The sequence below is a fragment of the Pongo pygmaeus genome, chromosome 6 (genome assembly GCF_028885625.2).
Source record: "Pongo pygmaeus isolate AG05252 chromosome 6, NHGRI_mPonPyg2-v2.0_pri, whole genome shotgun sequence".
NCBI lineage: Eukaryota > Metazoa > Chordata > Mammalia > Primates > Hominidae > Pongo > Pongo pygmaeus.
The window spans coordinates 147,107,152-147,123,532 of NC_072379.2; the positions used below are offsets into that span (position 1 = coordinate 147,107,152).

Genomic DNA, 16,381 nt, shown 5'->3' on the forward strand with positions numbered 1-16,381 from the left:
GGAGTGCATAGTGATTCCATGCACATAAAGGTCAAGAACAGGCAAAGGTCATCTATGATGACAGCAGACGAAGTTATGGTTACTTCTGATGGAGTGTACTGATTGGGAAGGGCATGGGGGGTGCTTCTGGGGTGCTGGAGCTGTTCTAAATCATTATGTGGGTCATGGTTGTACAGGGGTGTGTGCATGTGTGTGTGTGTAAAATTCATTGAACTGTACCTTTCCGATTTTCATGATCATTATTCATTTCATTACAGAATGTCATAGAGATTCCACCATTTAAAGATCTTGTTTTTATAAAATTGCCCGTACTATCTTATAGATGCTGGAATGGCTAAACAATGACAGTAGCCACAAGTGGAAGAGCACCTTCTCTTCCTACAGGATAGATCTCACTTGTACTAAAGCTGACATATGACTGCCTGCTATATAATGCAGAGTAAATTTAAAAGTTTATTATTAATTAAATTTATTTCTCACAGTTACAATAAATAAATTGAAGCATAGATGGTTTCTTTCCTCTTGCAAGTTTCTTTGCATTTATTCTCAGTACATATTTTTGTCCCCACCTTGGTCACTTCCCAAACCCCTTGCTCAACTTTGGAAACTTGATCGAGTTACACAACAGTTGCCTACCATGATAGTCAGTGAGATATTTGCTCAATAAATCCCTAAAGCAAAAATGGACAGTTATGCCCCATTATGAGTTAGAATTGGCAAGCTCTTTCTATAAAGGACCACATAATATACATTTTAGACTTTGGGGGATCATATGGTCTCTGCCATAGCTTCTTAACTCTGCATTTGCATCATACATAGACAATACATTTTTAAAAATGTCTGTATTTCAATAAAGCTTTTTTATGAACACCGAATTTTATAGCATCACAAAATATTTTTTCTTCTTTTTTAAAACCATTTAAAATGTGAAAATTATTCTTAGCTGGCTTTTGAGCCATACAAAAAGAAATGATGGACAGAATTTGGGTCTCAGGACTTAGTTTGCAGAGCTCTGATTTAGAGTCATGTAATTTTAAGTAATAACTTGAATCAGCCTTCAGTTCCATCATTTCTAGTAGGTTATCAAATTACTGTATGCTGTTAGTGCTTTTATTTATCGTTCCTTTAAGAAGCACTAAATATTAAGTTTAATATCAAAGGCTTTGTTTCCTCTTTGGCATGATTGTAATTCATAAGACTTCTAATAAAAGAGGGTGGGTTTGTAAAAAATTCCACTGAGATATTTGAGGCCTAGTCATTAGTAGCTACAGTGTCAATAAGAATCACAGTGCTTTTCTGCATTATCTTAATTCTGGTTTGATAAATAATTATTTTTTAAAAACCCTTCATTTTGAAAACAATGAAATAACTAAGGCAGTATATAGTGCATTTATGTGAGGCCCACTGGCCAAGTTCTGTGACTCCTTCCTGGGTTTCTATGGGTCCTGACACATGAGGAAACAAACATTCAGTGACATTCAAGAAGGTCAGAGGTATAAGTTAACTGCTCCACACAGCATAGCATTTTCAAGACAGGCCTCCAAGTTGGTTCTTCTCCATTCCCTGCACTATTTGCTAAGAGACATGAATGACAAATCTTTACATTATTGAACTGTCTGTCTCATTCTCCTGTCATCCGAAAATCAGGGTGGGTTTTTTTCTGATGAGTTCTATGTGCAATTTCAAAATTGTTATTTCCATTCAGACTGAACAGTAGAAAATCATCTGAAAGGGTAAATTTGAGGAATGACATCACACTGCTTTGTGCCTCCCACCCATTCACTCCCAAATGAGGGATCCCTCAGCTACAGCAGCAGAAAAAGAGGACAAAAGGCCACTGATTTTCCATGAAGGTGAAATCTGTGCTGCACAGGCCCCAAAATTCATTGCACATAAATCACCTTAAGCCCATCTCCAGGAACCCCTCCTGGGTTTCTATGTTCCATTCTAGAGTCAGTACTTTGCAACTAGCCTTGTCTTTCTTCATTTAGGGTGGATACAGGGTAGACTTGGGAGACCTGACACAAGATAAATATGGAGTCAACAGAAGAAAAAACTCAGGAGGAAAGCCAACTGGGCTCAAATCTCAGCTCCACTCTTCATTGTAGATGGAAATAGACACACATTGAACACCTGTTCTGTGTTGGAAACTTCACATCAACTGTTCCAGTTGTTAAACTAAACAAGAAGAGAGGAAGGAACAAAAGGTGTCCCTTGTTTAACTCATGTACAACAGGGAAGAAAACTTCTGAAGGAACTGCTTCAAAGCAATGAAAGAGACAAAGGGTTGTTTTAAAATAGGGTTTTGTTTCACATATTATTCAGGGGACCAGGTTGACTTTGTTAAACTTCTGATTCCGTGACAACAGCAAATTCTGCATGTGTGCTCAGGGTTTGACATGCTATGGTGTACCCTCAACCTAAAAGAGTACGCAGCATAATGGTTACGAATCTCTGGAAATCAGGGTGTCACTTCTGTTTTCCAGAAGACAAAGATGCCAGAAGGGCTTCTGAGCAATGTGCTATGAGACCACCTATGGAAGAGAGAGAACGACTCTTTAACTGTGGCTTTATTTAGTAAACTTCCAAACGATTACTGAAATGTCATCATTAGACAACGTAAGCAACTAGCAGAAAATTCATATTTCTAACTCAGCCTCCTCATTCTTTTTCTGTCTTTCCCTGTGATCCAGGAGGAAGGATGCTGGCTTCTTGTCGTACAAAGATCACCTGCCAGTGAGCCAAGTGGTGGTTGGAGATACTGACCGTCAAGGCTCAGAAGCCAAATTGAGTGTGGGTCCTCTGCGCTGCCAAGGAGACAGTAAGTTTGCATAGCAGCTATGGCTTGCACTTTCTTATCCCATTTAAATATTGTTTCCAGGCTCCTCAGAAGATGCCTGCAATCAGACTTGCTCTCCTGTGGCTCCTACAGAAATATCACGCAACCCAAGCAGAGATAACTTAGAGGAGGGGAACAGCCATAAAGCCTCCAGTACAGGAGCCGAGATTTGGGCATAAAGTGGGGATATCCATCTTTCCTCTATATTCATATGTGACAAGTCTGACTACCTAAGTTTATGATGATATAAATAGCAATGCTAATAGCATAAATGCAGTACTCAACAGCTGTGATTCCACTGAGTGCTGCTGTTAATGCCATTAGGATGACTATTTATATCACCATAAACCGAGTTTATGGTGATATAAATAGTAGCATTATGGCTTAATGTATCATTGTAAACTTGGATTATGGCCATATAAAGTTTGACATTATTGCTATCAAACTTCATCATCATCAGAGCTTGATGGTCCCTTGTAAGCCAAAGATTGTTTCTGTAACTATGTCTTGCTTTCAGGATTAGTCACCCCAGAGAGGAATTTGGGGTTGCTAGCTTGGACAGTGGGAGGTAAGGGAGTTGGAGTGATGGTCCCTCCTAATTAAGGGCACCATTAGGATTTTATGTTGTTTGATACCCTTCGGTGTGCTTTATGTGCAGTCAGAGGGAAACTGACACGGTTGCACTGTGGGGATTCTGCAGCAAGCGTCCTGGGCATCATTTTCCCTCTTCTTTCTGGGACACGTGGTTCAGACAACTCTCCTGAGAGTTCTATGCTTTTGTGATTGTGTGCTAGGCATCTGGAGACCTAGATTCTGCTCCCCGAATAGCTGACTTGCCAGGAGACCTCAGGCAAACCCCTCCATTGTCTCAGCTGTGGTAATGAGAATACCACCCGCATCCCAGTTCCTCCTGGGGAGGCTGTAAATATTTTAGTGCCTGGATTTGGATTCCTCCTAGCAAAGCATTATGTGAGATGGAATATTATTACCACTTTGTAAATCAAAGGAGAATTAGACCTACTTGATAATAAATTATTGCATCCACTCAAAGAGATGTCCTAAGGAACGTAATGATGCATGCTTAAGTTTCCTACTTAGTAAATTGAGGTTGTTGGCAATTAAGCAATGCCATGTTCCTAATACAAAAGGGAGATGGACTTTGTACTGATTTTTCTCTACTTACATTGAAAATGTTACCTGTAAAATTGAGACTGGTCAAGATCTTTATCACGCACTTATTGAACAATAATACTTCATTTGTTTAGCTGGGCTTAGTAAAACTGTGCAGAAGAAATTTAATTTCAACTGCCTAAGAAAAGGATATTCACCTAAAGCAATAGTATATATGCATTTTAAACAAATATTATAAGAAATGAAATATAGTGTTGCTCTAAAATTAGAAAGACTGTCACGCGTTGTCTAATGAAAATCATTTTTGTTATGGAATAATTACTCATTAGCATATAAAGGTAAAATATTTCTGGCTTACCAATTCTAATTCTGAAGTTAGCTTTGAATTTGAGAAAGTGTTCCCGTTAAATAATTGATTAACTTAATATATTTATAAAAATTCCACTTCTGCAAACTTTTTTTCTTGTTTGTTTTGTTTTGCTTTGTTTTGTTTTTTTGAGACGGAGTCTTGCTCTGTCGCCCCGGCTGGAGTACAGTGGTACAATCTCAGCTCACTGCAACCTCCACCTCCTGGGTTCAAGTGATTCTCCATCCTCAGCCCCCCAAGTAGCTGGGATTACAAGCACACACCACCACGCCCGGCTAATTTTTGCACTTTTAGTAGAGACGGGGTTTCACCATGTTGGACAGGCTGGTCTTGAACTCCTGACCCCAGGTGATCCACCCGCCTTGGCCTCCCAAAGTGCTGGGATTACAGGCGTGAGCCACTGTGCCCAGCCTTCTGCAAACTTTTATTACCACTCTTAAAAATAAGATTCTAGGAACATTAAATAGTAGATGCTGCAGTATATGAGTTTATAATTAATATTAGCTTATTTGTTCTTAATAAATCAACCTCAGGAAGAATTTATTGTGAGGCTGTCATTCATCTAGAACTTTCCTAGGTGCTCTGGAAAGTAAGAAAAAGAAGTTCAAACCATGTTATGTGAAATGAACATGAAAAAATATTGGAAAACACAAATTGGTTTATAATTTAATTTTAGGCTTTGTGATAATAAATTATTGCAACTGATAATCAAGAAAGGAGCCATAGAAGGTGTATTTCAGGCAGACTTTCTTTTTAAAAAGAGAAAATGGGAAAAGTATAGTGGTCATTGTTCATTTGCATTTCTATTCTAGAGCTGTTCTTAGAAACATTTTTAGAACCTATTAATAAAATAAACTTATTTATTCACATTACATGATCTCAGTATACTTATAATTAATGTAACTTCAGAGAGACTCTTTTAAATAATATTTTACCTGATATTTCATGAAAGCAAAAGCTGTCAACAGTTAACGGCAATTATATAGAATACTTTTGTGTCTGTGTGAGAGAGAGAAATCTCATTGTTTTCCAGGCAACAGAGAATAAGTATTCTACCTGGTACTTGAATTGCCTGGTAGCAGTCAGCAGTTGTGAAGCCCATGTTCCCTTTAAGAATGTTCTCACGGCCGGGCGCAGTGGCTCACGCCTGTAATCCCAGCACTTTGGGAGGCCAAGGCGGGAGGATCACAAGGTCAGGAGATTGAGACCATCCTGGCTAACACGGTGAAAGCCCGTCTCTACTAAAAATACACATACAAAAAAAAAAAATTAGCCGGGCCTGGTGGTGGGCGCCTGTAGTCCCAGCTACTCAGGAGGCTGAGGCAGGAGAATGGTGTGAACCTGGGAGGCGGAGCTTGCAGTGAGCGGAGATTGTGCCACTGCACTCCAGTCTGGGTGACAGAGCAAGACTCCGTCTTAACCAAAAAAAAAAAAAAGAATATTCGCACATGGACACAGTAGTGATAGAGTGTTCCGTATCAACTGCATTTTCCAGTTTTTATACATATATGATCTCCTTGGTTACACACAGCTTCCTGTGAATTGGGTAGGGCAAATATTAGTCTTTCTAATGAAGAAATGAAGAAAACACTTCTTTGAAAATGGCATTTACACAACAAATTTCTGAGCATACTTTCAGCCTCTGAGAGGCTTCAGGACAAAAGATGGAACAGAGAATAGAAATAGCTGTGTTGTACAAGGTCAGAGTTGTTTTCCCAGCTGTACTCTCATCCCTGAGCCAATTGTTGATTAAATTAAAATGCCTTAAAATGTTTCATTTGGGTCTTATCCCACCACTAGCCTCAGCCACCCATGTCAGTTACCAACATAGTACAAACATTATAGGGATTAAATTTATGTAATTTAAAAAGTGGCATAGTGCATTTGTCCTGCTGTTTATAGAGATGAACTTACTTTGTGTCATTTACTGAAGTCTGTTCAAAGCTACAGCTTATAAAGACTAAACCTATTGTTGAAAAATGTCTTTCAGTTTGAGGAGTTGAGTGATGACAGCCCTCAGAACCTGCCTCTTGAATTAGGCCCCAGTTCCAACCTCTAGTCTCAGAGAATGAAACCATTTTTGTGGGCTCTGCCCAACAATTTCAGCAGTTTCGGTTGATTTCATCATGCCTGCTGAGTTTCATTTTTGCTTTGATTCATCTGAACTCAGACCCATATAATCAAAATGCTAAAGAAAATCAGTGCATGCCACTCAGATCTGCTGCATTTCCCATATAGTTCTGTGAAATGCTTATGTCCTTACAGGTGTGTGTGTGTGTGTGTGTGTGTGTATGTGTGTGGTTTTTTTCTTTCATTCTTTCTTTTTTGCAAAGCCTATCCAAATGGAAACTTCAAATCTAAATGACACTGAAAGTATGACTGGTGATGGATGGTTCACTAAAATAAAAACTGCTGTGAAAATACAAATCCCCCTCTTAAACTATGTGTACGCACCAGAAAGAAACAAAAGAGCCATTTGGAAGATTAAAAATCAGTGATTAGGTAGACATTGTTTCAAACTGAAATATGTAATCATCTTTGCAGATGGCTGCCAAACTTTCATACTTTCATGAAATTAGCTAAAAAAATAAAAGACTTCCACTTTTTGGAGGTAGAAATCTCATACTATATATGATGAATATAATTAATTGTAGGAATATAGTATTTGCTAGACAATTGCTTTATTTTCAGCCATATGATGTAAAACTTTACTGTACTCCTCTAGGGATACAGGGACTGTAAATAAATACTTGGAGGAAGTTTGTCAGAACCATAGGAAAGGTTTAAAAAAAAAAAAAAAAAGCAACTGTTTTCAGTAAACCTGGGTAGAAACAATTCCAGAAAATGTCTTATTCAAGGGCTTCTTCCAAGGCCATGCCAGAAACACTGGCTGTGAGGCTGACAGACAGAGCACTGGAGTCACACTGCAGGATTAAGATGCAAATTCAGTTTCTCAGAGCTACGGAGGTGACCCAGAGAGACAAGGAAGGAAAGGCAAGGCAGTAGTAACACATCCAGTTCTGGAACACTCAGAGGACAGACAAAGCTGTGTGTAAAGAAATAAAGATACTGATGGAGATTCATCGAAATGATGGTGAATATTTGTTCTTTGGGAAAGTTATTTTATGTGCCGGAGTAACAGGAAGGCCATTATCTTTTTTTTGCAAGAATTTGACAAACCAGGATTATAACCTGCCATTCCCTTGACAGGAGAGATAAGGTGGCCAGGCATGGTGGCTCACACCTGTAATCCCAGCACTTTGGGAAGCCGAGGCAGGCAGGTCACTTGAGGTCAGGAGTTCGAGGACAGCCTGGCCAACATGGTGAAGCCCTGTCTGTAATAAAAATACAAAAATTAGCCGGGTGTGCTGGTGGCTGCCTATAATCCCAGCTACTCAGGAGGCTGAGGCAGGAGAATCATTTGAACCCGGGAGGCAGAAGTTGCAGTGAGCCAACATTGTGCTGTTGCACTTCAGCTTGGGTGACATTGCGAGACTCCATCTAAAAAAAAAAAAAAAAAAGCAAAAACAGACAAGGCAATGCCTCGGTCTCCACATTGTTTCTGTACAAATGAAACATTTCCAACAGCGGTGCACATGAGCATAACTCTCCTTCAGAAGATAATACCCGTGAGCATACATAGGTCACATACTCTGTGTAGTGAATAAGGACTGAAGGAGAAACCACTTCTCACCTGGGTTCAGGAAGCAATTCTCTTTATTGAGGGGAAGCAGCTCTCCAGGCTCCAGAGAAGAGTTCAAAGTTTATTTATCTCCTTTTTCTGTGCTTCTTCAGGCTTGGAAAAGACAAGAAAGGAAAAGGGACTAGCATGCAGATTCTAAACCAATCACTTTCGATTCATTTTCTCTCTTGATTCTCTCAACATCCCTTAATAGGTGATACTGTTGACAAAAAAAAAAAAAAAAAAAAAGTATCCTGTAAAATATTTAAAGAGGTTTATTAAAGCCAAAGATGAGTGGCCATGGCCCAAGGTACAGTCTCAAGAGGTCCTGAGAACATGTGTCCAACGGCTACAATTTGGTTTTTATATGTTTTAGAAAGGCATAAGACATCAATCAATATATGTGAGGTATACACTGGTTTAGTCTAGAAGCAATGTGAGAGTGTGGCTTACAAGTCATGGGTGGATTTAAAAAATTTCTGGTTGGAGATTGGTTAAAAGAGTTAAGTTATTATCTAAAGGTCTGGAATGGATAGATAGAAAGGAGCATCTGGGTTAAGATAAGGGGTTGTGGAGGTCAAGGTACTTATTACGTAGATGAAGTCTCATAGGTGGCAGCCCTTAGAGACAATGGATGGCAAATGTTTCCATTTAGACCTTTAAAAGGTGCTTAGACTCTCAGTAAATTTCTTCTGGATTTTGAGGGCCTGGAAGGGGAAAGATCTAGTTATGTTGATAGAGATTATTTATAGATGTGAATTTTCCCCCATAAAAAATCTGCTTAGCAGGGTCATTTCAAAATATAGCAAAGAAGCATGTTTGGGTGTGAAATCTTTTTATCTCTTCCTTTTTCTGTCATGTGATGTTATACTAGAGTCAGGTTAAAATTTGGTATCTTATTGCTACAGTCTGTAAACTGTCATGGTGCTGGTGGAAGTGTAGTAGTGAGGACAACCAGAGATCACTCTCGTTGCCATCTTGGTTGTGGTGGGTTTGAGCTGGCTTCTTTACTGCAACCTGTTTTATCAGCAAGGTCTTTGTAACCTGTATCTTGTGCCAACTTCCTATCTCATCCTGTGACTTAGAATCTTTAACCACCTAGGAATGAAGTCCAGCAGGTCTTAGCCTTATTTCAAGATGGAGTTGGCGCTTAGATTTTTAGTTTTGGTTCACAGTACCTTTGACTCCAGTGTACGGATGAATCAGAAACAATGTTATTAGGTGCTTTGCCAATAAGTTTCAGAGCTCAGACTGGAATCTACCTGGTTCCAAAGTCCTCATTTCTACTCTACTCAATCAGAGCTAATGTTAGGATAAAAATGGGAAGAAAAAAAATCTCTTATGCTCTCGGGGAGTGGCTGGGTCTAGCTGTTTGTTGATGAGGGGGTCTAGGGAAACATCCCCATTGCCCTGTGAAGGGTCACTGAAAAACCAACTCATAAGGCAGATTAATAGAAGAAAAGGCATGCAAATTTTACTACAGGGAGTATACAGGGAGAATCACAGAATGATTTCTCACCCCCCAAAGGAGTTCAGAAGCTTGTATGTCATCCTGGAAAAACAGGTTTTGGGAGCAGGGGAGGAGAGGAACTTCACTTTCACTGTCAAAAGGACTATTTACTGGCTGGGCGCAGTGGCTCACACCTGTAATCCCAACACTTTGGGAGGCTGAGGCAGATGGATCACTTGAGGTCAGGAGTTTGAGACCAGCCTGGCCTACATGGTGAAACCCCATCTCTACTAAAAATACAAAAATCAGCTGTGCGTGGTGGTGCGCACCTGTAATCCCAGCTGCTCAGGAGACTGAGGCATGAGAATCGCTTTAACCCAGGAGGCAGAGGTTGCAGTGAGCCTATATCATGCCATTGCACTCCAGCCTGGGTGACAGAGCAAGACTCTGTCAAAAAAAAAAAAAAAAAAAAGAAAGAAAGAAAGAAAAGGACTATTTACAAGTTCATCTCTGTTCCTAGATCCATTTATTCTCCCTGGTAATCCCCTCAACAGAATTCCTCTTCTCTCCACTCCCAAAATCTATTTTTCCAGGATGGTAAATAAGCTTCTGAACCCCCGCTGGGGGGGGCGGGGAGTGGTAATCCCTCTGGGGCTGTCCTTGGTTCTCCACATGTACATGTTAAATCAATATGTATGCCTTTTCTCCGTTTAATCTGACTCTTGGGAGTTGATTGATTGATTGATTGATTGATTGATTGATTTTGCGAATCTTCAGAGGGCAAAGGAGAAGATTCCTTTGGCTCCTATACTGCCAAGCTGTGTCTTCTAACTTACTCTTACATGAAGGGCTGGTTCTGAAAGCAGAAGATTAAAAAAAAGGATAGGTGACAAAAACTGCTCCCAGTCCCATGCTTAGTGGAGAAAAGATCCCCCTTGATTTTGCGCCCCTCTTTTTGACAAGTCATCAAACAACTGATCTTTTTCCACTTACTGCATCTATTTTGGCTCCCCTAACAGTGTACTTCTTAAAAGTAAAAGCAGAATCTAATTCACTTGTATATTCTCAGTAGTATCACATGCCCAACACCTAGAAAGGATTCAACAAATGTTTGTTGAATGAGGAGGAAAAATAATACATCCAGAGCATAGAGAGAGTGATAATGCCAGGTTTGGCCTGAAACTCAGCTTCTGCCCTTAGGGCACTCATCAACCCAAGCAGGGAAATCTCAGGGCCCTGGCTGGGGCTTTGGAGTTCTCTAATGGAGCCACAGGGGCTGGGCGAACTGACTTCCTACATGAAATCTGGATTTTAGAGCCTGTTTTCCTAGACGCCTCATTTCCTACTTGGGTACAGCTCTTGCCTCTGCCTTTCCCTTTTTAAAGTTTTCATTACACTGTGTACTGATTTCTGGCTCACTTTGCTTCCCTGCTATTGTTCTGAAAGCTTATCTCTGATTCAGCCCCACCCAGAAAAGAGAAGTTGCCTCAGGCAATCTATGTAGGATGATAATAGGTGTATTACCAGCATAGAGGACCACTTTCTCTCTGTCTCTCCATTCCTGCCCTGGCCATTAATTATAATACATTCGATTTACTTGGGTTTCGTCTTCACCCCTCGTGCTTTTGCATCATCATGATGGGCTCATACATGATTTTTAAAAAGAGCATTAACATCACAAATCTCAGAATGGGTAACATTTGATCATTCTCAGTAACTATTTCCTGAGAAGATGCTCTAAATTGTTTTTCTTTCCCCATTTTTTCCCACAAAATGTGGCTGTATATTTTTGCCTCACATATAGCTCAAAACAAGACAAAGAATCACAGTGTCCTAACAGTGGAAGCATCTTAGAGATCAACCAGTGCAGAACCTCTCATTTTACAGATGAGGGGTCTGGGGCTAGAGAGGTTAAGTGACTGGCCCAAGGTCTCACAGCTGGTATACAGCAGAGCACATCGAGAAATAGTTTAATACAGCCTTCATCCTTAGTAATTCCCCAGTGCCAAGATGAATGTTGATACCCAAAGAGGAAACTTTGACCTGGAACAATGACCTTGGGTCTCTGCCTATCAACAGCTGAATGGGTATCAGAACTCTTAATCTTACCCCATCATGAAATCAATCATCTGGAAATCTTGATAGAAAACCTACAGCCACAGAAGTGAGGGTCAGTGGCAGAAAGTTGATGACTTCTGTTTTTTTGTTTTGTTTTTTGTTTGTGTGTGTGTGTGTGTGTGTGTGTGTGTGTGTGGTTTGTTTGTTTGTTTGTTTGAACTTTTTAGGGTTGATAATAGAAGGCATGAAAAAAAAAAAGCCCTGGAGTGATGTGTAGAAACCATTAACCTCTATTTTTTCTTAATGTCCCAGCCTTCACTGCTGTTGCCATGGGCTGCTAACAACTGAGAAGCAGTAGTGGGTCTAAGAACAAGCAGAAATAGTGAAATTTTCAGGATCACAACCTAGGCTGATTTCCGTTAATGGATTGAGCCCTCTGGGCATTTCTGAGGTCAGCTCCAATTACAAATGCTGTAACTTTTGCAAGTAGGTGGAAGCCTTCCCTTTTATCTTCCAGATTCCAGAGTAACTTTAAACAATTAGAAGAAATGGACAATTCCTGCGAAGGAAATCAGCTCTTTAAGATTACTCAGTTACTCAACTTTGGCTGCAAACTCACTGTCGAAATGGGAAGTAAAATTGGTTACAGTTTGGAAAAAAGTCTTTCTGTTTTACAGTTGATAGGATATTTGTGTGCGTGTGACTGACTTTCTTACCTGTCCTTTCAAATACCATTTGTATTTGGAGGAATCATCACAAGCAACAGAGGAATTAATCAACGTGAATGAGCTGATGCTAGACTTGGTTCTGCAGGTCTGTGTTGTCAACAAAGAGTCAAATTCTGTAAAATATTTGAAGACATTTATTCTGAGCCAAATATGAGTGACCATGGCCCATGACACAGCCCTCAAGAGGTCCTGAGAACATGTGCCCAAGGTGGTTGGGGCACAGATTGGTTTTATACATTTTATCTATTTTATGTTATTTTATTTTATATTTTATTTTTTGAGACAGAGTCTTGCTCTGTTGCCCAGGCTAGAGTGCAGTGGCATGACCTTGGCTCACTGCAACCTCTGCCTCCCAGGTTCAAGCGATTCTCCTGCCTCAGCCTCCCAAGTAGTTGGGACTACAGGTACATGCCACCACACCTGGCTAATTTTTTTATTTTTAGTAGAGACAGGGTTTCACCATGTTGGCCAGGCTGGCCTGGAACTCTTGGCCTCAGATGATCCACCCCTCTCGGCCTCCCAGAGTGCTGGGATTACATGCGTAAGCCACCACCCCTGGCAGGTTTTATACATTTTAGAGAGGTGTGAGACATCAATCAAATACATTTAAGAAATATGATGGTTTGGTCCAGAAAGACGGGACAACTCAAAGCGGAGGGTGGTGGGGGTAGGGGTTCCAGGCTATAGGTGAATTTAAATATTTTGTGATTGGCAATTTGTTGAGTTTGTCTAAAGACCTGAGACCTATAGAAATGGAATGTTCATGTTAAGATAAAAGATTGTGGATACCAAAGTTCTTTTGAAGTCTTATAGAGGATGCCCTTAGAGACAATAGATGACAAAGTTTCCTATTCAGATCTTAATCTCTTTAGGACTGGGAGGGTCTAGAAGAAAGAGATCTAGCTATGTTAATAGAGATTCTTCACAGATGCAAAATTTCCCCCACAAAGAACAGCTTTGGAGGCCCATTTCAAAATATGGCTAAGAAACATGCTTTGGGGTAAAATATTTTGATTTTCTTCCTTGTCTCATAATGTTATACAAGTCAGGTTGAAAAATAAGTCACAATATATAGGTTAAATAAAACCCATCTGATGAAAATGTATTATTTGTAGGGCATGACTCCCCACACCCCTTAGATAGGAATTTGGGCAAGATTAAAAAAAAAAAAAAAAAAATCACAGTTTAGTCCTCAGTGTGGCTGGGTGGGTTCTGCCTCCTCCATGTCCTCTCTCTGGGTACCTCTCCCTTCCTGAACTTGTTACTCTCTGCAGAAGAAACAGCATCCCCAGATGCAGGCGGGAGATTTCTCTGCAAATTGAATCCCCATAATTGGGTTTCTCTGCTGAACTTTTTGACCAATCTCTCACTATTTGAAGAGAATTCGTCTTGGCCTATTGGATCTAAACATCCCCAGTGTGGAGCATACTTTGGAAGTGACAGAAACATGGAGTGAAATAGAGTCTAACCTATTCCAGAATCATCTCCTGAAAACAAATTCAACCTAAGAGATTTTATTGAGAAAAACAAGACATGGCTGTGATCCTGGATCAGTTTATGCTTCAGTGAAGGTGAAAATTTTAACAAAGTGGAGGAGATTAGGATGGAAGTTTGGATTCCTAGTGGGACTTTGAGTGGAAAGCTCAGAGGCCCCATGTAGTTGTGCTTTACAAACATTAATATACTTAGAAACCACCTGAGATCTTGTTAAAATGCAGATTCTGATTCATGAAGTCTGGAGCAGGACCTGAGATGCTACAAGGTGTGGCAGCCGCTAGCCAACAGGCCACACTTAGGCCAGCAACCTTACATAGCAGCGTGGTGAACAGCACAGACTTTGGAATCACACACACCTGGGTTCAAATTCCAACTTTCTCCCTCACTAACCATGTGCCTTTGGGCAAGTTCCTTAACCTCTCTGGGCTTCTACTTCTCACCCAAATCCTTACCTCAGCTGCAAATGAGAATAATTGTAACATCACTGAGTTTGCTCTAGTAAAGCCTGATTGTCCCCAGTCCTTGCACATGGTCAGAGCTCTCTAAGTGTTAGCCAACATCATCATTCTTATACCCATTTGCTGTGGAAAAAGTGGCAGGCTTGATATCAGAAAATCTCTGCCCGTCTTCCTGTTCCATGTTCCTGTCCTTGTACCCTTGACTTCATGCCTTTTCTTGGAGAAGACAGGCCTAGTCTCAGGTGACAGTGTAGCATCCAGCCATTTAGCTTCTCCTAATTTGGAGGTGCTGGCCACAATACCTGATTAGAGCTCAACTGCATTTTCTGAGTCCCCAGGGGCAATGTCCTTCCACATAAGCAATCTCTCATTTCCTTCTCATCATGTGGATCTCAGCTTCTATGTTAATTCTTCTAAGAGGACTTCTTTGTCCACTCAGCTGACATAGCCACTCACACCTCCCTACAGCCCTTCTTAATTTTCTTCATAGAATGTGCCACTCCCTGGAATTATCTCTGCAATGCACAACCCAATTCTGACACCAACTGCCCTGAGTTAGCACAGTTTTCACAAGTTAAAAGCACAGTCCCCAGCGAAACAGCCTTCTCTTCACACACCAGCTGCAAGCTTGGGTAGCTCTCAAGCCACTCACATTTCTGACCAACTGACTACAAATTTAGGGGTTGCTACTATTCTTTCAGGGTCAATAATTCACCAGAATGACACAGAACTCAGGAAAGTGCTATACTTATAATCAGAGTTGTTATAAAGGATACGAATCAAGTCTAGCCAAATGAAGAGATGCACAGGGTGAGGTCGGGGGAAGCCTCAGAGACAGAGCTTGCATGTCCTCTTCCTGTGAAGTGAGAATTGTAAGAGTTAAAGAAAGAGGAAAGAAACACAAAAGGCAGCTCAACAGTCAAAGACAGGTTTATTTTGGAGAATAAACCTGAGAGGGGCTTCTGGCTGATTTCAGTCAAGAGCACTCTGTCTTACAGACTAAGAGTATTTAAGGGTTTTAGGGTGAGAGAGCTTATCACAGGCTTGGAATGTTTCTGTGTGGAAGAGAAGTTTATTGCAGGGTTGAAATGTCTCTGGTTGGAGGGGAGGTTGTCTTGGGGCTGACATCTCTCTGGCCTCTCCAGCCAGAGGGGAGATTATCTTGGGGCTGGCACGTCTCTGGCTGGGGAGGGGTTTATCTTAGGATTGGAATGTTTCTGGTCAGAGATATCATTTGTGGTTTATGGTCATGCTGACCTTAGCCTGATGCCCTTTGGGCTTAGGCAATTTTTTATCAAGGGGAACTTTAAAATGGCAGTGCTTGTCCAAGATGGTGATACTCCTGCTCTGTCAAGAATTCCCCACTCTCCTGGTACACCAGTGTGCATCACCAACCAGTGACGCTCACCCAGGCTTTGGGTGTTCAGAGATTTATTGGGATCTCATTCTGTAATCATGATTGATTAAATCATTGGCCACATGATTAAATACAATGTTTAGCCCCCTTTTCCCCTCCTCCCTGGAGATCAGGCTGATATCAGGAAGCTCAAAGCCTCAATCCTGTATCAGGTGGCTGGTCTTCCCGGCACACCCAGCCCCCATCCTGAAACCACCTAGGGGCCCACCGTGAGTCACCTTATTGGCATGGACCCAGGCGTGGTCCCTGGGGCTCACTGTGAATAACAAACACTCCTATCACTTGAGAAAGTCCTAGGGTTTAGAAGCTTGGTCCCAGGAACCTGGGACAAAGACCAAATTAACGACCTATTATGAGTCAATCTCTTTTCTCTATTTATTTGCATTATTGTCACCATCGTCCCTAACAGTAGACGGGAATCTCAGGCAGAAGTCTGTATCACAGTGCCAAGGACAATGCCTGCCACATTGAGGCACTCAGATATGTGTTCATTAAATTAATATGAATGGTTAAATAACCACAAAAGATGATTTAAATAAGCATTTCCAAGTAACAATGGAGGCAGTGCCACGAGGCACTTCATGATAAATTGCAGAAAACTTGCACAGACAATAATTGTTATAAAGGTCCAAGAGAAGCGCTATCACTTGATTTATATGCACAACTATTTTTAACTTCAACAAGGTTTTGCACATTTATTCATCTTAACTAAATGAAAACTTTTATTCCTTTGTACCTTGAAAATCCCTTGAAT

The 16,381-nt window shown here is 40.8% G+C and overlaps 1 protein-coding gene across 2 annotated transcripts in view; it reads left to right on the plus strand.

Moving 5' to 3' along the window:
- The window catches only part of CNTNAP2 (contactin associated protein 2), a 2,269,257-nt gene that overhangs the window by 1,819,087 nt on the left and 433,789 nt on the right, over positions 1-16,381 (plus strand). For both annotated transcript variants that reach the window (XM_054495308.2, XM_063667934.1), the window contains one exon: positions 2,694-2,821. In XM_054495308.2, coding sequence (XP_054351283.2) covers positions 2,694-2,821 — 128 coding nt within the window. The remainder of the gene's footprint in view (positions 1-2,693; positions 2,822-16,381) is intronic.